At 49.5% G+C, this 16,041-nt stretch overlaps 1 protein-coding gene across 2 annotated transcripts in view; it reads left to right on the top strand.

Annotated features, from left to right (window-relative positions):
• The window catches only part of BSN (bassoon presynaptic cytomatrix protein), an 88,469-nt gene that overhangs the window by 38,513 nt on the left and 33,915 nt on the right, over nucleotides 1–16,041 (top strand). For both annotated transcript variants that reach the window (XM_054640055.2, XM_077184494.1), the window contains exon 3: nucleotides 6,612–7,418. In XM_054640055.2, the coding sequence (XP_054496030.2) occupies nucleotides 6,612–7,418 (807 nt within the window). The remainder of the gene's footprint in view (nucleotides 1–6,611; nucleotides 7,419–16,041) is intronic.

Raw genomic sequence — 16,041 nt, 5'->3', positions numbered from 1 at the left:
TACCTTGTTCCAACCCCCTGCCATGGGCAGGGACACCTTCTACTAGATGAGATTGCTCAGGGCCCCATCCAACCTTTGCCTCAAACACTTCTAGAGAGAATTTAATGTTGCTATAAAACAAACCTAACTTCAGAAAAAGGTATATATTTGTCATGCACTCCAGTCTGGGATGTGAAACCTGATTCACATGGTACCTTTAGTTTTTTTCATGCATCAGCAGCTGCTCCAGGATTTGCTGAGCTTTCCCTGCTCTCCTGCAGCCATTCCCACCTCCTGCCTTCCCAGCAGTATCCCAGCTCCCCACAACTTGCTGTTCCCTCTGTTCTCTAGCCAAGGGCTGCCTCTAGCACTGCCTCTTCCCTTGGATCAGGATATTGTTTAATTGCAGAGTATGTATGTGGCTTTGGCAGAGCTCAGTGTGACAAGTAAAACACGAGACATGCCCCCCAGAGAGCTCCTCAGGAGTGGACCCGGCAGGCACGGATGGAAGGGACGTTTCGCTGACTGGCTGATTTTGTGAGACAACATTCTTCATGTGCAGGCAGAGCTGCTGAGCTGAAGACACTTAAGGACACTCTAGGCAGGGCACTGGCAGCTCTTGGGAGAGGCCAGGCTATTGCAGTGTTCCTCCAGGATAAACCAGTAGCAGCTATGAATGAAACCTGTCTCCATCCAGTCAGTGATCCTGCTGTTGAGCCTCTCTATTAGTCTGATTAGCACAGTACCTTCATTACCCAGTTCTAGCTGGGTTATTTTTATACTCATACTGGTGCCTGCAAAAGGCAGAGGGAGCTGTGACCTTGGGGTGCATCTGCTGGAGGGTGGCTTCATCTAGGGAAGGGGCCCACTTGGGGCTCTTGGATTTGAAGAGCTGCTGCCGGAGGTGCCCTGTCGTGCTCTTCTCCCCAAACATAGTTAGGGGCTTTTTTTCAGGATTTCAGTTTTGTAGAATTATTAAATACACATGTTTTCAGCAACTCAAAGAAAACCCACATTCCTTTTCTGTTCTGAATTCCCATGAACTTGGTTTCTGTTTTTTCAGCTTGTTGTACATCTCATCTCATGCCATAGGATGATTGTGGGTTGTATCTTCTGCTGAACAAAGCTTCTTTTCTCTGTCCTGTCCAAAATGGTCGCCCTTGGGTGGGATTGATCATGCTGGACTCAAGATGACCTGGGACCTGTTCTTGCCAGTCTAAAATGATTGTTTAAAGCAGGTCAGATGGTCTGAGCCCAGTGCCTCCTCTGACATGGGGGTGTGTAGCTAGCAAGGTCAGTGGCTTTGGCTGCAGTGAGGTCTAAATGGGTAGAGCTGGTGAGGAACCATTCCATCTCAAATCTCCAAAGTCATAAATATGGTAATCTAAATATGGTCTCTCCATTTTGGTTTTTTTTATTCTTCTGTAGTAGGATAACATCCTGGGTGACCTCCAAATGGTCCAAAATAACCAACCCTCAGCAAAGACAGAATTACTCTTAATTATAATCCAAAATTTTGGCGTGAAAATATCTTGGATGTTCAGTTATGATGTTTTTCTGCTTACAGTGCTCATTTTAAAGCTTCTGCCCACTGCAAAGGCTGAACTCTATACTCGAGATAGTTTTAGAGCTGGATTGTCTTACCACAGGGGAACAAAACAACCTGCACATAACCAGCACTCCCTCACATCTCCTGGTAACAAATACTGGGGATGGGCTATTTTCACATAGTCTCTTAAAATAGGTGGTGTTAGAATAACTGCAGAAGCCTTACAGACTCAAGCTATGTCTGTATCATTTCAGATCCTTTTTAAACGTGTGCTTCTCTTGATGTTTTTCTAGATGATTTGGAAACCACAGTGCACAGGGATGGATCTTGGTCCCCCTTATGTACCTGCTCAGCAGAGGGTCACAATCTAGCCCACCATGCCTGTAATTTTATACGTGTATGTGTATATAAATATTCAATTTATAATTCTTATCAATGTTTAAATCTGCACTGGGCAGAGCCAGCACATGCTGTGGATATTCCTGCTGCAATTTTTTTAAAAGAAAACGCTGATTGGAAAGTTTTCATTCCTAACAGGATTTGCAAATGGTTGGTGCTCACAGGACAGCACTGAGGGGGGAGGCACATCTGGCAGCTGTGACCCAGCAAGCACTGCCACTTGCTGACCTACTCATGCATTGGGGAATAATAAGATTTGGAAGGGGGTTTTGAGGAATATTCTGGGGTGTTGGAGGGCTCTGTTGTGGAAAAGGTAAAGCTGGTGGTTGTAGGTGTGTTGGGAACTGCATGGAGGCTAGGGCAGGTCAGGTGTCAGATACAAACATTCCAAATGTCCATACAGATGGGATGGTTCAAGCTATCAAAGCTTGTGAGACCAGAACAGGCATAAAATACCCTATAGATGAAAGGCCTGCAAGCTTTACCTCCCTGAGTCTTCTGCTGAGCCCAACAGCATGTGTATAATTTGCTTTAATGGTTAGAAACATCTGCTGTTAAAAGTGATGCTTAATATATTTGGCTTCAACTTCCAGTCATTAGTTCTTTTTATGCCTTTTTCTGCCTAATTAACAACCTTTTAGTACCTGATATTGTTTCCACTGAATGTGCTGCTATATCGTAATCAAGTCACTTCTTAATCTTCTCTTTGATAAACGAAAAAGATCAACCTCTTCAATTCTCTCATTTCAGACATTTTCTGCATCCCTGGAATCGCTCTCACAGATCCGGCCCGTATCTCCCGCAGTGTTTTACTAATCTCCTTAAAATGTCGGTGTGGAACCGTGGAGGGCTCTGGAAGGAGTCCCTTGGTGCTGGAAGAGGAGGCTCAGCCACCTCCTCACTCTTGCTTCCAGCTCCAGGCTTCCTGCATGGATTGAGCACAGGTTTGCCAGGCAGCAGAGACTCATCTTCATCGATATTTAATATAAGGGCAGCTGGAACAAGATGATCTTTAAAGTCCCTTCCAACCAAAACCATTCCGATTCTGTTGTTTTACCAAACCCACTGTGTGTGAGTGGTGCTGCCCGTAGTGAAATGATGATACCTTGGCAGTGGTGAATCCTTGTTGCCCCCAGCTCAGCCAGGTAACCAGTCTGAAATCCATTTAGCATATTCACTATTCATATTCTATAGTGCTTTTCATTTTTGTCAACATGTCATACAATACTAGGTCAAAACACCTTTTGGACATCAAGGATATTGCTTCTGTGCATTACTAATATCAGATGTGCAGAGAATAAAATCAGGTTTGCTTTGCTGTGACCTATTTTTCCTAAACCCATGTTGATGGGCATATTTGTGTGTCCTTCAGTTCTCTGCACTTTCTGCCTTGGACAGATGTCTGTCTCCCTGTCCCCTGCAGGCCATACCTTTGCCTTCTTCAAGCACAAGACTCTTCCAGCCTACTAAAATTTCCTCTTAAAAATGAACATCAGCACACAGCAGTTTTCTTAGTTCTCTTAGAGCTCTTGGATGTAAAATTATTCAGTTCTGCCAAATTTAAATATCTTCTGGTGCTGGTAGATGTTGTTGGATGTTCTTCTCGATTGCTAATAGGATGGAAACGCTTCATCCTCATAATGAGTGTAATCCTTCTTGTTCCCAAATGTTCCAGGACAGTGATTACAGCATGTCCATCATATCTGTCTCATTAGCATCTCTTCCATCTCCACCCAGTGATGGACTCCCATCCTTTCCAGGAAGAGTCTGGGTGTAAATCTTTACTAATCCAACCCCTGAAACTTTTGATTTGGTGAAGAACTGGGCAAACAGGAGACAGAAATAGATGGAATGGGATTATTTCATTATTTGCATCACCATCCTCTAAATGCTTCAGATTCATCATGCAGGGGGAAGATGCCTAGAAAACAGTAGAGAGAAATGGGGGGAAAGAGTATGAAAAGAATGATTTTTTTGTACTATTTCTTTATCACCCAGGCTTTTCCCTTCTCCTTTCTCCTCCTTGGGGGAAGGATCTTTGGCAAGATAACTCAGCCCTTCCTCTGCTATCTTCCCTGCAGCATCCTTTAAGTTGTCTTTGATCTGTGTAACCCACACTGGTGTGTCATCAGTTGCATCAGTGGAGGCCGGCCAGGCAATTTGTGATAATCCCAACTCAATTTACATTTCAAATGCTTGCTCTGGGAGCTCATGCCCCTCTGTATTTCCTGCAGCTTTCTCCTGCTCCCCAAGACAGATGTTCCACAGCAGTTCCTCACCAAGTCACCAAGGGCAATTGGATGCTCCTATCCCATCTAAAACACCCCCTGGCTTTTTCCTATCTGGGTGGTAGGTTCACTGTGAAAAGTGAGAAGATTACAATGATCCCATTGTTCTGCAGCCCTGAGCTGAGGGAGGTCCTGGTGGGCTTGTCCATGAGCCATACACAGCTCCTGTGCCCCAGGACCCAGGCACAGTGCCTCCCACTGCCTGGCTTTTCCTGGAGGAGCCTCGGCCAAGGGCAGAGTGGGGGCTCTGTGTGGCACAGGGAGGGAGTGGAACTCCTCTTCCCCCAGTTTCCACCTCACTAAGGGTCTTGAAGTGCGGGTAAGGAGATTATGTGGAGAGGGAAGATTTGAATTTCTTGCATCCTAGGGACAAGAACCTGAATAGAAAGGATTGGTTCTCCCTTAATTTGAGCTGATGGGGATGGTGGGCAAAGCTGATGGGATTTTGGTAGACACTCTCTTGAAATAGAACTGTGGGAAAAAATTCCAGGGGGTGTGAAAGCAAAAATAACGCAAGAAATTCTGGATGTCAGAAGAGAGACAGCAAGACCCTAAGAAATTATAAAAACTGAAGTACTATTTTCAGGAACTAAATATAATGTGGCTCCTTGGAACAGCTTGGAGAAACGACAATGTAGCACAAAATTGCTGGGGAAAATTGAGGCTGTTTTCCCTCAGCTCCAAGTGAAGGACTCAAGCGGAGGCTGGTGTAGAGAGTGGCGTGGGAGCTCAGCAAGTACAGGGAAGTCTGGGAAAAGCACAGAGCTGATGTGCAGCCAGGCTTGTAAGGTGACGGGGAGAGCTTTGCTGGAGGCAATGCCAAGCCTTGGCACCCAGCATGTGCTGGGCAGAGAGGGGAAGGAGTGCGGTGGGCAGGTGGAGGTTTCATCCACCCCCGTGAATTTGAACCCATCTTGCCTAGCTGATCTGAATTTCCTCAGTTTTAAAAGTTATTATTTGAAGGCTGGCCTTTATGAGAACCCTTCTGGGGAGGGGACTTGTAACAAGGGATTTAGAGCTTATCTGCCTCACCTCTCAAGGACTTGTCATTGTGTCCCATCATGAGACTTACAATAACACCCAACTGCATCTCTGCAGGCAGCTCCTGTGAGCAGAAAAAGGTTGAAATGTGCCTGTTTGTGTGATTGGAGTGTAGGGGGAAAAACCCTGTGGCCAGGTTATGAATCACCCATGCCTCCAACTGTAGGACCAAAAGACCAAGCAGACCTGGAGCTGCGGGACCAGGCAAGGTGATTAATGTCTCTGCAGCAGGGATTAGGCTGAGCCTTAGAGGTGATCTGTAACACTGGAATGAAGAGATGGCTTCCAGAATGAAAGGCAGGAAAATCCACACCTCGTGCAGTGGGTGCAGGCCTGTGGGATGTGCAGCCTGCAGGGAGTGCAAGGGCCAGGAGCTGTTGGGGGCTGCCCCTGCCAGGCTCTGCATCTGCTTGTCCTGGGTGCTGCTCTGGTTTTTGGGAATGTTCTGGTCCTTTTTGCCACCTTAGTTGCTTGTCTTGGAGAAGTCTTTTGCAAGCAGACCTGGCCATCCTGCTGACTGTGCTGTATATTAATACTTGTGGAGCTGCTGAGCATTCTGGTGATTCCTCATACGGAAAGGCTCTACAGCCTCTTTAATTAACTTAATTTAGACATTAGTGTGTCACAGGGAACATCTCTCGTGGGGAAAGTCTTTCGTTTATCACCACTTAGCCAGGGAACTGTTCTATTTTTCATTTACATGCAAAAGTTCATCATGGTGAGAGTGAAAATTAACCCTTTGCTCCCCAGCCTGCGCTTCCCTTCCTGGAAGTGCAGATGCATTGTGCAAGGAGCAGCACTCTTTGCACTCCCTTAGAGCATTCCAGAGCCAAATTTTGAGATGGAGTATCATAACCATTGAACTGATTCCAGAAAATCCATCTCTGCTAGCCCCAGGGAAGCACTGAGCATGGCACAGTGGTGTTTCCTCATTTGGCCTTGACTTTTCTCTTTGGTATCTCTGGTCACCAAGCAGGAGGGAGAAAATGGGCTTTGGGGAGTTGGTGGAGCTATGAGCCCTCGGAAAGGCCCCTCTTCCCCCAGGAGAGGCAGAACCTCATGGCAAGCAGTCACTTCACAGCAGAAGCCTTGGAAGCAGACCAAGGCTAATTAAAGCTGGCGTTCACGCTGGCATGCTGTGCCGTGGGTACCTGTGACAGATGGGGGCTGCTTGCCCTGACTGCAAGGTACTGCTAGTGAAGAACATGGTACCAAAATGTCTTTCAGGGGCTGATGACTGGTTCCTGTGGCTCTGTGGGGTCTGTCTGGGGAGAGGTAAGGGTGTGCTGGGGCTACCTGCAGGCAGCTGTACCTACCCAATCACTCACTGCCCCTGTCCTCTCCTTGTCTCACAGGTGAAGGAATGGCTGTGCTTGAACTGCCAGATGCAGCGGGCGCTGGGGATGGACATGACCACCGCTCCTCGCTCCAAGAGCCAGCAGCAGCTGCACTCCCCTTCGCCGTCCCCCTCCCAGTCCCCAGCCAAGCACCCACAACCCCCGGCTGCAGATAAGACCCCGCCAGCCCCCCGCCCCCTGCCACAGGAGCAACCCAAACCTCAGCCCACAACGCCGCAGAGGGAACCGCACGGCCAAGGGCAGCCGAAACCTCAGGAGGCCGCCAGGTCCTCCCCGCAGCATCAGGCCAGGGCCTCCCCACAGCATCAGCAAGCCAAGCCTTCCCCCTCTGAGCAGAGAAAGACGCCAGGAGATGTGGGGGCAAAGCCTGCAGCCCCGGCCCCCGGGGCTGGAGCACCAGAGCAGCCCCAGGAGGGGCTCACAGGGAAGCTCTTTGGCTTCGGGGCATCCCTCCTGACCCAGGCCAGCACGCTCATGTCTGTCCAGCCAGAGGCCCCTGCTCCGAGCCAGCCGTCTCCTGGCAAAGTGCCTCCAAAAATTGTCTTCAGCGACGCCAGCAAAGAGGCTGGGCCCAAAGCCCCCGGGGCACAGGGCCGGGCTGGTGCCGCGGCGGCGGCGAAGCCGGGCAAGGCCGAGCAGGGTGTCAAGCCAAAGGAAGTGCCGAAAGCAAGGGTCTCGTGCCCCCTCTGCAAGGCTGAGATCAACGTGGGCTCCACTGAGCCCCCCAACTACAACACCTGCACCACCTGCCGGCAGCAGGTCTGCAACATGTGCGGCTTCAACCCCACGCCTCACCTCGTGGAGGTAAGGGCTGGTGGGGCGGGTGTCTTCTGATCCAAGGGGGTGTCCTCTCTCCTTGCTTAAAATGGAGAGAAGATGGGGTGCTTGCTTTCAAAGGTCTATAAAAAAGCCTTTAAGGAACTGCTGAAACTAATTTCCTCCTGGGGCAAGCTGCAGGGCTGGAGTCCATGGTCCTTCACCTCTTAGCAAAGACATGGGTTTCATGTGTCTACACTGATTTTATGCAAGGAACAGAACAAGGCATGGCTATTGTTAAGGGCACCCCCAGGAGTGCCCCCTGTCCCCGAAGGTGTCCAAGGGTGAGATCATGCAAGTGCCAGTCACCAATTAGTGTTCTCCTCCTGTTGCTGTGGAAGGAGGCCTTGGGCAGACTGGAGAGGAGGCCAATGAGGGATGTTCTGCAGCTCCTGCATTCTCGAATGGTGAGGCTGCAAGGAAGATAATACAGGGGAAGAAAGTGTCAGGGCCTCAGCAAGCAAGGTGAAAAGGAATCAGCAAGCAGAGCCTGGGTGCAGGACAATAGAATGGGCTGTGCATGAGGTGGATGTGGGGATGCCCAGTGTTGTACAGAATGTGAATTGGATGGTGAATTCTGTAGCCTGCTGAGATGGAGTGCAAGGAGAGGAGAACAGAGGCTGAGATGGTCTGAAATTCACCCAATCTTACCTCTTACAGTTGAGTGTCTCTGAATTTTGATGCCCACACAGATCATCTTCCCAAGCACCAGAGAAGCACCTTAGCCAATCCTAGCCACTGGTGCCTAGAGAGGAGAGTGGTGCAACTGGTTCAGCTGGAGCATCCTCCTAGCCCTTCCACCTTGGCAGCTAGGGAGGGACATCTTCCAGGCCCTTCACCCCCTCCTGGACAAGTGATTTGAGACCCTGACCAGAGGAGGCCCAGGGCTTGCTCCTGGAATTGCTGCATCTTGCAGACAGTTAAGACACAGAATTGATAACATCAGCACATGGAGAAGTTAATGGGAACTTGAAATGACCAGAAGTAGGATTGCTAATCTTGGATGTGTTCCATGGCAGATAATTACATTTTATGTCCCTAGCTCCTCCCTGCAGTTTCAATTACACCCAGTAATTTTCTGTTCTTCCTGAAGCTGCTGCTGCTGCCGCTGCTCCACTCATGGTCACGTTGGCAGTAGAGGAGATGCCTTCCCAGAGTGTCTGTGGAGGTGCAAACCCCCCAAATGGCCATCTCAGTGTACACAATGCTGTTTTCAATGCCAGTGCTCTGCTCCTGCTGTTGCTCCCCCACTGCCTCCACCCTGCCCCGGGGGCTTGAGTGAGGAAAGCTGTCCAAGTGTTTGTTCTTTGGGTAGGGCTGAAGCCGTGTTGGCATGCCCCTGGGCAGCAGTGTGTTCCCAGGCTTCAGAAAGCTCATGGATTGGTGAAAAGGCTTTAATACTCACTGGCACCCGGCTGCTAATTAATTAATTAGAGAATTAATTTGGGGTTGGGTTGTAGCCAGTAACGGGGTGATCTCTGCATGTAGCAGGGAAAGGTGAGCTCTCCTCAGCCCTTGTCTCCAGGGTCACTAGCTGACACCTGGGATTAAATTTCAGATTTTGAAGGCTGGACTCTGCCCAGGTTCCCAGAGCTCTTGAGCAAATGCCTTTGGACACCCTTGGGCAAACCCACCCTGGCATGTATGCTCCTCTTGGTGTTTCTTGCTGCAGCTCATCCCTGCAACATCTGTGAGCCTTCACATAAAGTGAAGACCCACAGCAAGGTCTTACCCAGACATTGTGCTGTCATGGGTTTTGTTTCCCTTTACACTGAACCTTTGTCCAGCTCTGCATGGTTGGGTTGGTTTATGGGATTTATTTTTATAAGAGTTGAGGAAGAAGTGCAACACTTGTGCTGTAGATGTTTTTAACAAAAAGTTTCTGAGGAAAGGAAAGCATTGCAAGGTCTGTTAATGTGGTTGGGCTTTAGGTTTGCTTGATCTTCTGGGAAAATTGCTCTGTGGTCTGATCTCTTTTTGCCTGCAGCTCACATGGGCTTGTCCCAAGCCCTGAGGTTCATGCAAATACCAGAACTCACTCTTTGAAGTAGTGAGGCTTGATCCATTAATTGCTTGATGAATTAGGACCTTGGCTATAAGCTGCCCTTGGAAGTTGTGTGAAAACTAATGAGGGATTTGATCCCAAGTCTGGTAAGTGCAGAGGAGCATGAACTGTGGGTGAGATTGGCAGCACGCTCTGTACACACCCGTGGAGCTTGGGCAAGGCTTCACCCTGGGCCTAAAAAGCATCAGCCACAGAGAGGGAGAGGGCATGGCCCACAGTGGCCTGGTTTTTAGAAGAAGGATGGAGTTTTGTAAGAAAATAGTGCTAAAACCATGTGTTTCCTGCAAATAAAGTTGTATTGTCACTTCCAGAAAGGGGGAAGGCTGTTGCCCCTATTTGCAACCCCCTAAAACTCCTGATTTCCCTGGGAAAATGTTATTATACCCATGGTATTTTCATTCCCATCCCACTCCTGATCTAAAGATGGAGTCGGAGGCTCTGTGTCCCTGCCGTCCCCTCCCACCCTCTGCAGCTGCCTGGGGAGGTATCCAAGGAGCTGCCTCCTCCCCAGCACTCTGTTCAGCCAAGTGCACTCAAACCTACCAAGGGAGAAGGAAATATGAAAAGTGCAGTGCTGGTTTTCTGTGAACTCACTGGCTGAGCTGCAGGTGCTGAGCCACCCAAAGAAAAGGGTAACTTGTGCTTCTCTTATTGTCTTTGCTCTACTGTAAACTGATGCTTATGCAGGTGAAGGATGCTCCAAGAGTATCCCACTCATGAGAAGCTGGGTTGTACCTCTGAGCCCAGAGTTTCCAGAAGATCTGCCAGCAAGGCTGGCTTTCCTCTGGCTTCAGGTCTTGGTGGGCATGATCAGAAGGTGTTGGTGAGAATTGGAAGCCTAGGGTATGTGAAGAGTTTAGGGATAAGGGTGGCATTTTGGCAGTACATCCCAGGAGAAGTGTGTGGACTGTGGTGGCCCATTCCTCTGTGGGTGACCAGCAGAGGAATCCCAAAAGCGTGCCTGACTTCCACTTCCTCTGCATGCTTGCCATAATACATATTACCCAGCTTTAAATAAATTGTTTATGTGAAATACCAGCAGTACAGGTGCCTGGAGCTTCCTCCCACCTCCTCACACCTCCTCCAGGAGCAGCATCCAGGGAGCAGTACTAGGAGATGTTCTCAAGCCACAGGTGACACTTTGGGACTCTCCCAAATTCCCTACAACCTCAGCCTGGTGCCATGCAGGAAGGGAAGAGATTTCTATTGCAGAAAGACCAAATGCTGGGTCATTTCACTGGGGACATAGGAAATCTCTCCTGTTTATGGCACAGTCTGCTGAGGGAACAAGTGATCTGGCAAGAGCTGGCTTGCAGCATGATCGGCCTTGTGCTTGCATGATGTTCTCCCAGTAACCCCAGTTGACCCCAATTGACTCCAGGGGTTTTGTATTAAGGAACAAATGAACTATGCATGTTGTGTTACTAAATAAACATGGCAGGATGCCCCTTTGCCTAATTAACCAGCCTGAAACAGGAGCAGTGACAAGTTTCATTGCAGAACACTGCTGATTCCCAGGTGCCAGGCTGTGACCTCCAATGGGCACCTGACCCTCAGGAGGGTCCTCTTACTGATTTGTGGTACTCACCATACCCCATCCAGATGCTAAAACTGGTTTTTTTTTCCCTCAATTTCCCCATGCATTGTAAAAATAACCCCTTTTTTTAATAACACTTAGGTTGTCATAGGTGGTGCTGCTGCATTGCCCTGTGTGATCTCACCAGTTGATGCATTGGGCTCCTTATTACATGCATTATATGCATATATAATATAGTAGATGCCTATCACATGTTGGTGAGACACAGGAACAGGTTTCCCAGGGAAGCTGTGGACTTCCCATCCCTGGAAGTGCTGAAGGCCAGGTTGGATGGAGCTTTGAGTAACCTGGTCCAGTGGATGGTGTCCCTGCTCATGGTAGGGGGGTGAAATGAGCTGAGCTTTAAGGTCCCTTCAGATCTGGGATTCTGTGATTATCCTGGATGTGGTATCACAGGATGCAGGAGCAGCATTGAGCCCTTCATGGGACATGTTCCCCTTCTGCTGCTCCCCTTGTACCTGCAGCCAGGTGCAAACCAGCCCGTTCAGATGGATTTCTTGCAAGGAGCTGTGATCACTGTATCAAATACTGTCTGGAAAGCCCCAGACCTCTCTTTTCATCACGATCCAAGAGCTCCTGCTGTGTAAAACTGGTCCCTGAGCAGAACAGCTCCCCAGGGTGGGCTGCTGCACTGCTCAGGTTCGAGATGCTGATGCTGAGCATGGGCCTGACCTGCCCTACTTGCAGAAGCAGCCGCGGCAGCTCCTGCGCTCGGCTGCGGGGAGGAATGCCTGGAAAACGGACTCCAGGGGGATGGAAAAAGCTCCGTGAGATCAGCCTTTGTGCAGAACAGGGTGTCGCTGCCGGCAGCCGGGGGATGGGTTAGAGAAGGAGAGCCGAGGAAAGGTTTTGTGCCAAAATTATCTTGGTGTCGGCACATACGTTTCAGAGAAGAGCTAAAAGGAGAGCAGGGAGGAGCGTCCGGCTCCTGCCTCACCTGCCCTCGCTGCCGGGAGGAGCCTGTGTTCAACTCCCGATTGTGCCCTGCCTCCCTGCCCCCTTCCCAAGGGTCCCTGCTCTCGCTGGGAATGTAATTAGCTCCTAAGCAAAGAGGATTAGCGGGGTTAAGAGAGCCTCCAGCTCAGCACTGTCCTGGGGTGGAAATTCCAGCCCCGGTCTGGCGTCTGGGGCCATTCCCCCCTCCTTGCAAGGCAGAAAGGCAGGAACCTGCCCTCTGGAGCACAGGTGTCTGTGCTGGGGATCCAGCAGCTCTCCATCTCAATGAGCCCTGTGTCCTTCATGGGATGATCAGAAATGCTTCCCAAAGACCTGCCTGCCTTTGTAGGGTGACAAGCTGGGACAGGGGCTTAAAGTTTTCAGGCATCATTTTTCCATAGGAATCCAGGTCCTGTTATTGTCCTGTTGTTCCTGCCAGGCTCAAGGGGCAGCAGGGACATGTTCTGCAGCTCCTGATGGAGCAAGGAGCAGCTGTTGTCAGTCATCCTTTTGAGGCTGTTTTCCCTGAGTCGAGTGTCCTGCAATGACAGCTTGGCAGTGTCCCTGGAGCTCAGATGGGCGCTAGGATGGCCCAGTCCCCTTTCCAGGGACAAGAGGAAGAGCAAAGTGCCACTCTTGAAAGGTGGGCAGCGGGTTGGACCCTAGAGTTTCTGCAGGAGAAAGAGGTAACCAGAGAAGCAGGGCACAGGGTGCAGCAATTGCTGGGTTACTCCTAGATTTTTGTGCAGAAATCATGATTTTAAACAATACCCCAGCCCCGAGGGTATGAATATTTGGGTCAGTCACATAAACTTAAGTCAAACTGAGAGCTCTGCATAGCAGCTCTGCACGAGAGAGGAAGGCGGTTTCGCTGGCCTGAGCCCTCAAATCCTGTTAAAGGCTGGTAATTAACAGCTCGCTGTGACTCAGGAGTTTTCTGTGCTGCTGAACCTGCTGTAATTAAGCTGGTTCCTGCTGCTGGGCTGGGCAGCACTGGGCTCCCCAACAGCTCCTCCTGCAGACACGGGGCTGGAGTGGGGCTGGGGTCATTGGAACCTTGCAGGCAAGTCTGAATTAAGAGTGGGGTCCTACCTGATGGGTGATGAGGAGCATCTGTGGGTGGTCCCCTCATGCAGTCCATGTTTCTGTGCTGGACCTCACTGCTGGATTTTCTGCAGAACCCCATTATAAGTTAGCCCTGTGTCTGCTGCTGGCTCTTGTCTTCTGCTGGTTGTGTTTTTGGAACTTCTGCTCCACACACTGGGGTTTGCCTTGCTGTGCCTGCTCTCAGCTTCTGGCCACTTTAAAGTTATATTAAGAACTGCTGCTCCTTTCTTTAATCAGTAAAAAAGCCCAGAGCTTCAGGTTCCTTTCTTGTTTTAGCTGCAATTATATTATTAAGGGACAAATGTCAGCTGTATGTGGACCCTGCTGATTAATACTTCTGAGGCAACTGCTGCCCACACTGCAGATTGTTTTCAATGGTTCATAAAACTGAACAATATTTTGAGAGGAGTGGCAGTGGCTGAATGAAGTAGGGGATTTCTGCCTTTTAAATGAAGATATATTTGAAGTGAACCATGTTTCCCCAATGCCAGGCTGGTTTTCCAGAGCACATTTGCTGTGCCCTAGGACTTGGAGCTGCTGCCTGTTGTATTGCTGTGCTCCTGGGCTAGCAAGCTGCTAGGGCCAGCATGCCAAGGTGTCTCCAGAGCTGTCTTGCTGGGACGTGAGTGGATATGTCAGGATCAAAGCCTGAGTGCTCAGGCAGCCAAAAGATTTGGGCTTACAACAGGCAGCCCTTTGGCTTTGGGGAGGTCAGGATTGCTTCTGGGCCAGCCCGTGGTGCTGGAGCTGAGGTGGCAGCAGGGCAGATGTGACACCCGAGTCTCCACTGCAGATGTCCTTCTCAATAGTCTGGAAGAGCTCTTGGAGCCACCCACCCCGCTGTGGGTTCTGCTTTAATTGGTGGTGAAATTTCATCCTTGGGATATTGATTATGGTTTCCTAGAAAGTGACAAGGAAAAATTCGGGGAAATGCTTTTTGCCCATATAACATGAATAGGTCTTCATGGAAGTTCTTCTCCCCAGCTAAACTTTGACAGCTTTTCCCAGCAAATGCTTATTTTGGTAGGTATTGCAGATCTGCTTCTCAGGGGTGATGGTGTTCTGTCCATGAAACGTCCACAGACTCATCCTTCAGAGAGTCACTCAAGCCATCCTCGAGCAGACAGACAGACAGACAGGGACAGTGACCTTGCAGCAGGGACATGGACACAGACATACAGGGCTGTCACTGCCAGGGCATTGGATTGGATATTCTCACCAGCTGGGTGCCATGAATATTAAAATTCACCAACATGGGAAGGGCTGAGTAACTTTCCATCGCCTGACTGAGGTTTCACAGTTTGGAACAGCTCTGGGAAAGGCTGAGAGAAGATCAATAACTGCCCTAATGCACCCTGTTAGGGACTTTCTTGACCTTGAGAAGCTTTGAAGAGAGTTACTGTTGTGCGCATGAAAGGCTGAAGGCAGTAAAAATAGGCAAAGTGGAAGCACAGAGAGGAAGCAGGACAAGCTAAAGTTGCCATAGCGTTTTATAGATATTAGAAAGGGTTTCATAAATATATGTACTGGAGAGCAAAAAAACCCAGTTCATTCACAAAATTCAGGTCACCTGGTTCTAGCACAGGGTTTTCTGCCTTTGCTGTTCAAGTCAGAGCCAGCAGCCATTCTGGTGGGGCAGCCCTGGAGCTCTGTGCCTCAAGGAGCCTTGTGCCTCTCTGCTGCTTTGGGCAGTATCACTGATGTCCCCTGCAGCACCAACCCAGAGATGTCCTCTTAGCTCCTCAGTGGACACCTCACTCACAGCTGGCATGGGGGCAAACTAAATCAGAGTCTAAAGCTGTGATGGGCAGACAGACAAACAGCTCTTTTAGTGGGAGATGGTGAGAGGATTTGGCTGTTCAGCTCCTATTTCCACCCCTGTGAGCAGCCACAGCTTATCCTGATGGGCTCACAGACCATTATACAACCTGGATCTTTCTTCTTTCTATTTTTTTAATAACATGCCATGTTAGTGCTTTATTTGGGAACATGTTGGGACACTTAATCGAGCGTTTAATTGGCTTTGTAACAGTGGATTTCTGAGTGGGCTGAGGAGGAGACAGCTTTAGGGCTGGGTTGCAGTGGAGATGCTCAATTTTCCAGCTGAGATGGGAGCATCTCAGACTGAGTTTGCTGGTGTTGATCCACTTACCAAAGCACCATCGTTTTTCCTGTTGAGCCCAGTGGCATTTTGCAGTTGTATCCTACAGACTTTAGGATCTGTAAAGGTCCCTGGAACAAAATGAGAGTGAGGAGAGGGGCTGCCTCTCCTGAGTGAGGAGTGGTGAAGCATGTGGCCATGCTGGGGAAGAATCCAGTGAGAATGCTGATGATGGGATGTGATTGTTGGGGATGGGTTTTGCTAGCTCAGGCCAGGCTCTTATGTTGATTCCTTTCTTGCCACATCCAAACTGTGCTGGTAAAGTCCATGGGCAGGACAAGCCCACATGGGCAGCTGGGGCACTGGAAGGACATGGGTGCTGTGCTGCTGATAAAAGTCCAAGCCTTTATCAGAGTGTATGCTATTGAAGGCTGTGTCCTTCTGTAAGGATCAGCAGGACCTGAAAGACAGTTTGTGATATCTACAACTCAGGCAATGCAGGGGCTCACCCTGGTTTAACAGTGTTCCACATACCATGTAGTTCAGGATTCAGCCCTTGCTGTGTGCTGGGATACTCTGTTTCCCTGAGTACAGGTGTGCTGGGGTGAGCCAGGGGAGGTAAGGACTAAGATGCCATCTCCCAGGGAGTGCACTGGCTGTTTGAGAAAACACTGCTGGGCAAGGGAAGAAATTACATTTACTCTATGGAAAGAAATGGCATTATTGGTGTGGTTAAAAATTACTGCTCAGGAGGTGGCCAGCTGGGTGTTCCTGTTCTTCATTAAATCATAGGATCACCAAATGG

Source organism: Agelaius phoeniceus, chromosome 11 (genome assembly GCF_051311805.1).
Source record: "Agelaius phoeniceus isolate bAgePho1 chromosome 11, bAgePho1.hap1, whole genome shotgun sequence".
Taxonomy (NCBI): domain Eukaryota; kingdom Metazoa; phylum Chordata; class Aves; order Passeriformes; family Icteridae; genus Agelaius; species Agelaius phoeniceus.
This window is presented reverse-complemented; position numbering and strand designations above follow the sequence as displayed.